General features: G+C 55.7%; 1 protein-coding gene across 1 annotated transcript; it reads left to right on the top strand.

Moving 5' to 3' along the window:
• Positions 1 to 560: 560 nt before the first annotated feature.
• NCLIV_034310 (conserved hypothetical protein) lies at positions 561 to 3518 on the top strand (the record flags this gene model as incomplete). Its single annotated transcript, XM_003883628.1, has 5 exons — positions 561 to 597; positions 1621 to 1728; positions 2361 to 2476; positions 2991 to 3065; positions 3348 to 3518. The coding sequence occupies 5 exons, from the start codon at positions 561 to 563 to the stop codon at positions 3516 to 3518; spliced, it is 507 nt and encodes a 168-aa protein (XP_003883677.1).
• Between the last annotated feature and the right edge of the window lie 1963 nt (positions 3519 to 5481).

The raw sequence follows: 5481 nt of genomic DNA, 5'->3' as shown, positions 1-5481 counted from the left end.
TCGCGTTTTCCCCCTTTTGCCTCTGCACGCTCTCGTTCCCGCCGGCTGCTTACTCTGCCGCACCGGACTCGCGATTCAGCAAGAGAGGCTGGCGAGAGCGAGGCAGGAGTCAGATTCCGACCAGTGTAGCACACGAGCCACGCGCACCGCAGAAGCTACATTTTCCCCTTGTGTTCTGGGTCAGCGACGCAAGTTCGATGCATTTTGTTAGCAGACTTTCCAGCTATAGAAGAGAAGAAGGGGACAGGCGGCGTCTTCCGTTTTCTGTTCCCGTCGTCTCTTTCCACACTGGCGTATAGAGACAAGAAGACGGGACTGGGAGGAAGGATGGACTGACCGGTTGTTCACTTTGATTCTACGATTTGTTTACATGCGTCCAGTTTCTTCCCCCCTTTTGTCTATTCTCGGAGACTCTCCGAGTTAGACGCAACCCCAAACCGTATTTTTCTGGTGCACAGTCTCGACGCCCCTGTTGGGCAGCGTCTAGAGACCATGACCCTCCCGGCATGAGGCAACGCTCACATTCTCCCGTTAGCTTTTCTTCTCTCCGTTTCTTCAAGATGAAGGTGCTCTTCTACCTTGGTCTCTTCTCTGGAGGTAAGCTTTCAAGTTCCCAGTGTGCGGGTCTCTTCGTCCGCCGCTCCTGGTTTTTTTTCCAACTGCGTTCCGTCAAAATCGTCACTATGCTGAAAACTCGCTGAAAACTGAGAAAGTGCTGCACATTGCCATTTACTGTATCTTGGGACTCCAGCTGGAGCACGCGCGGAGCGTCTCGGGCAGAGGAAACGTCTCGTCTTCATGCGCATCGCAAAGCGAAAACGTAGACGCCCGTCCTGGTGTGTAACGAGTCAAAAAGGATCCGAGAAAACATCGCAGGGATGATTCGACACAAGGCGTTATACGGAAAAAGCACCCTGAAGGCGCTGTTGTCGCGCGCTTGCGGGTCCGGACTCAGCACAAGGACTGCTAGAAGATCGTAGCCCTTGAGGGTGGAGCTGTAACCTCTCGAGTGTATCGCGTCTGACCTGTCTCTTCTCCCGAGTTGCCAAACGGATTTCCCCTCACTCTTTTCATTAGGACTAAACGGTGCGCGGGTGACGCTCTACTGTACTGCTTTCGAGAGGGTTACTGGTCGCCTCGCGGCTTGGATATGCCTGTCCTCTCGGTCGGTAATCCGGGCAGACCTGTTTTGCTCTGTCTCCCGCATCAGGGTGTTGTCTTTTGGCGTGATGCGTCTTGCGATTCAACGTATTGTGTAGGCCCCACTGGCGCCTGCGTCGCCGTTTTTTCTGTTTCTCCCATCTCTCCAAAATCGCTGTTGACCGTGGTCTCCGTTTTATTTCCTGCACTTACCGTTTCTGCGGGAGGCGCCTGCTGATTTTTCTGCGTCCGACCTCGGCCGGTAGTCTCTTCTTTCTGTGTCGGTTCCACAGACTTGCATGTTAGTAGTCTATGCTGCCCTAATCCCACTGGTGCGTGCAACATCCGGTCTCCCCTTGGGGCTTCCGACTGGGGACAAACCTGTTCTGTATCGACTCGTGCAGCCGGCGACACACATCGGCCAGCGAGGCGACTTTACAGCGTCATTGTGAGTTGACTGTCGTGCGTTTTCTTTCCCAGGGCTTCTCTGCTCTGCCGACCCGCAAACGCTCCAGTCGGATGCCTCTTTGTCTCCTCTTCGTGCCATCGTTCACCTCCGGGGCCCCGTGCCGGTATCGTCTCCAATCGGTACGTCCCCGTTTCTCGGAGAAAGGAAACGCGCGTTCTTTTGTCTGAATCCGCGTTCAAATGGAAGCGTGTTCTTTGGGTTCCGGAAAGTAACCAGGGGTGAACCTGCGAAGCTGTGGACTGCCGCCGCGCGCCTGCAGTGTATAGACCGTTTCCCATTGAGGAAACGAAAAATGTGAGGGGAAGGCAGGATTGCAGATATGCACGTATGAAAACGGCAAATGGAAAACGCGTTTTGGAGCATTCAATTTCGACGCAGAGTTGTCTCACTTCATGAATCTGGAACCTCACTTGTCTACTGCCCGCCGCTCCGACTCTCTCCGTTTTGGCCTCGTCGCACGAGAGCAAATGCGCCTTGGCTGCAAAGGACAGTCTTGCGGTGTCTTCTATGTCGTCCGATTTTCCCCTGTGCAAACAGAGCCAGGCGTTCAGTTTCCGTCGTCAGACGACGGCGTCTTCGGGGGCGTTCTGTTCCCGGGGGAAGCACACTGCAGAGTCCATCACTTTTTTTCTGTTTGTGTCGGTTTCCGCTGGCGCCGCTTGCCTCGCACATGTTTGGTTGAGGATAGAGGAAACGACTGCCTTTCGTAGAGGCCACCCGACGTCTCTCCACTTTTGCGCTGTCCACGCAGATCCGAATGCGGCGGACGGCAGTTATCTGGAGTCGGATACAGACGTCGCTTCGAAGACGCCCCCCGCTGAGGCAGAAGACGCCGTCGACCAGCCCACAGTCGTCTCCGCCCTCCAGGTGCGTTCGCGTTTCGCCGTCCCTCGGGGACACGTGCAGACGCTTCAGAACCGTCTCCGTCCCCCTGAAGAGGGGTAGCAGCTGTAGAGTTGGGAAGCGTCCAGGGTTTCGTTTCACGGATCTCCGATTGACGTACCAGGCGCGGCCGCTTTTCACCCGTGACGGCCAAGACGGACTCTTTCCCATGCGGTGTATGCAGGTGTATAGGGCATTGCCGGGTGAATCGGCTTGCTCTTCTGTTTGACCGTCAGAGGGATTGTGCGTGGTGATGGTCTTCCGACTCCAGGTCTTTGTGATTGGTATACACCACCACCCCGCTGGACTGCTCAAGACAGCTAAAAGTGTTTTTTAGGGAAGCGTGGAGCCTATTCGGGAAGCCCATGTGCGCCCTTCTAGGTATCCCCCATGTTACCGATTGTATCTATGTTTCACTGGGGTGCGAGGATTTTGCGGCAGCCCATGCTTGCAGTCTCACGCTTCCGACCGTCTTCAGATGGCTGTTTGTGTTGCGCAGTTGACCCAGGATGGAACCCCCGACACTCGAGCGACTGGTGTGGCTGGGCCTGAGCAATGCTCATGCGAATTCGCGGTAAGCATGAAAGAAAATTGGGCGCTAAACTGCAGAGAAGCCTTTTTCTTGAACGTGATAGAGTTGGCGTGTTGTGACTGCGTCTCGCCCCGCTCGCGTCGAGCGACTAGCGTGTAGCACATCCAAAAGTTTTCTCGACCAGCGCACGTGTGTCTGGGTGTCAGGCAGCAGTTGCTTTGAGAGCGTCCGTCTCCACGAACTTTGCTCTAGAGGCGTCGAAGCCTTTCCCCAAAATCTTGACTCCGTGATGTCTGCCTTGCTGTCCGCCCGACTGCCTCTCAGGGCAACTGCCTTCCAAAGGGCTCGTGCCTGGCGCTCGCGTTCACGCTCGTCGCGGTCACCCTCGTCTTTGTCATTTTTCTCGCCTGGCTTCTTCAGTGGATCATCGCCATTCCTTCCGAGTACGCCTTTGCTTTTGGACGGAAGAAAAACTGGTTTAGATGCTGGCGTTAGTCGGCCGGAGATTCTCGCGTCTCTGCGCGCGACTGTGCTAGGTTTCCGTGATGAGTCAAGGCACGAAACACGCGCGTCTCCGTCTGTTTTTTGTTCTCAGATGGATTCTCGCCAAACGGCTTTCCAAACGGGGCACATCCTTGAAGAACTCCCCTCGTGAAGAGGAGGGACGACGCGCCCTGCTGGAAGGGACCGGAACTGTAGATGGACGGGAGGACCGGATGAAGGCAGGAAAGGGGGGTCTCACTCCGGAGGAAGAAGAAGAAAGAGAGAGAACAAGGAGGGCTGGGCCTTCGGGCCTCCCGCCGCCGTCCCCGCAAGAGAGCGGCAGGTTGTGAAGAGCGAACGCGCGGTACGATTTGGCTGACAACTGAAAGGCGAGGTGGAGACGAAGAGTAAGCAACGGAAAGGCCTAGGAGTGCATCTGAGAGCAAAGTGAAGTTCTGCAGCTCCGGGCGGAGACTCGCCTTCGTCCAGATGAGTGTGGGCTGGAGGTTTTTGTTGAAGGTTGGCGAGTAAAAAAGAGAACGATGGGTGGGGACGGGGTTGCAGTAAACGGCCAGTGGACCGAGCCTCGCGTGGCGCGATTGGGAGGAGGGAGAATAAGAGAGGCAATAAGTACGGAGGGAGGAATGATGTGGAGACAGAAGAACAACCCAGGAAACGAACAGGGACAGACAACTGGTGTGATCCCTCTTCGCCGTGTGTCGGAAGGCAGAAACCTCGAAGCGTGTTTTGCCAGTGTCTCTGTTCCCAATCTAAGACGGTTTTCAGTAGCGAAGGGAACGATTTGTGTGAAACATGCTTTTCAAGAGAAATGCACTTGACAAAAAGACGAGAGGGGAGGAGCACCGCAGTCCGCTCTGCAGCTGTTTTCAGTGTTCCTTTTCCTTGTTTCCTTTTCTGATCTCGGAAAGTGCCTTCCCCGACGTAGAGCCGTGCCGTGGCCGTTCTCGATTCTTTCGTCAAATGCAGTCCTTGAGTGAAGCGTTTCGTGTTTCTTGTTTTGCGGGTTTGTTTTTCGTTTGAAGCCAGGCGTCGTTTCCTTCACGTTCCCTTTCGCGTTTTCTTCATCGCTGTTACTGCCACAGTCGATCCAATGCAGAGAACGTCCTCATGCGTCGGCTTGCATCTTCCTTTGTTGTGTTCCACGAGCACTCGAGCGTCGCGCTTTGAAGTCGCACACAAAGGCATGAATAACCGAGACAATGAACGGGGCATCCCTTACGTTCGAACAAAACATCCCCCTCCACTGGCGATGGCAGTGGAGGAAGAACGCTTGGAACATTGGTGTGTGTCCTAGAGGATGTGTGCGCCCCATGCTTATGGGACACGCTTTGCTGCAGTAGATGAGTCAGAAATGCCGTGGAGGAAAAGTCCACCTTGTAAAATAGCGGAGGAGCCCATATCGTGTGCACCTTCGAACATTCCGCCCGAAAAAAACGGTTTGCCAGGAAGGGGGGAGTCCTGACGCGTGTGGTGCCCCCCCCCCCCCCCACCGCTGGCCGTTTCCTTGAAGTTTTGGTTCTGACCCTTCTCACAAGTCTTGTCCGAAACGCCGTGCCATCCGTGTTCGCAGCTCTCTGATCCCTGGCTTTCGCCAGTCTTCCCACCTGACGCCTCACACCCCCTTTCGTGTTTGGGCAGAGACGCCCCCGCCTCTCTATCCTCTTCTAGGATTCCGTCTGCTACAGTTGGCCCTAGCCCGTTTTGGCGCTCCTCTCCCTCGCCTTCCCCGTCCAGTTGGGGCTCGGTACCCGTCGCCGCCGGGATCCTCGTGGCGCCCTCGACCGCGGCCACATGCGGCGGGCGCTTGGTCTTTAGGCAGCCCTCAAGAAAGGATTTCTGGGCATGCTGAAGAAGACAAAACTCTTGAAGAAAAGCGTGACGCTCGGCACCCGTGCGCAGATGAAGAAAGCCCCGCTTCGGAAGCAGCCGGCCGCGGCTGCGTACAATAGCGCTG

This window comes from Neospora caninum, chromosome VIII (assembly GCF_000208865.1).
Source record: "Neospora caninum Liverpool complete genome, chromosome VIII".
Classification (NCBI taxonomy): domain Eukaryota; phylum Apicomplexa; class Conoidasida; order Eucoccidiorida; family Sarcocystidae; genus Neospora; species Neospora caninum.
Note: the sequence above shows the minus strand (reverse complement) of the source record. Positions and strands in the feature narration are given on the sequence as shown.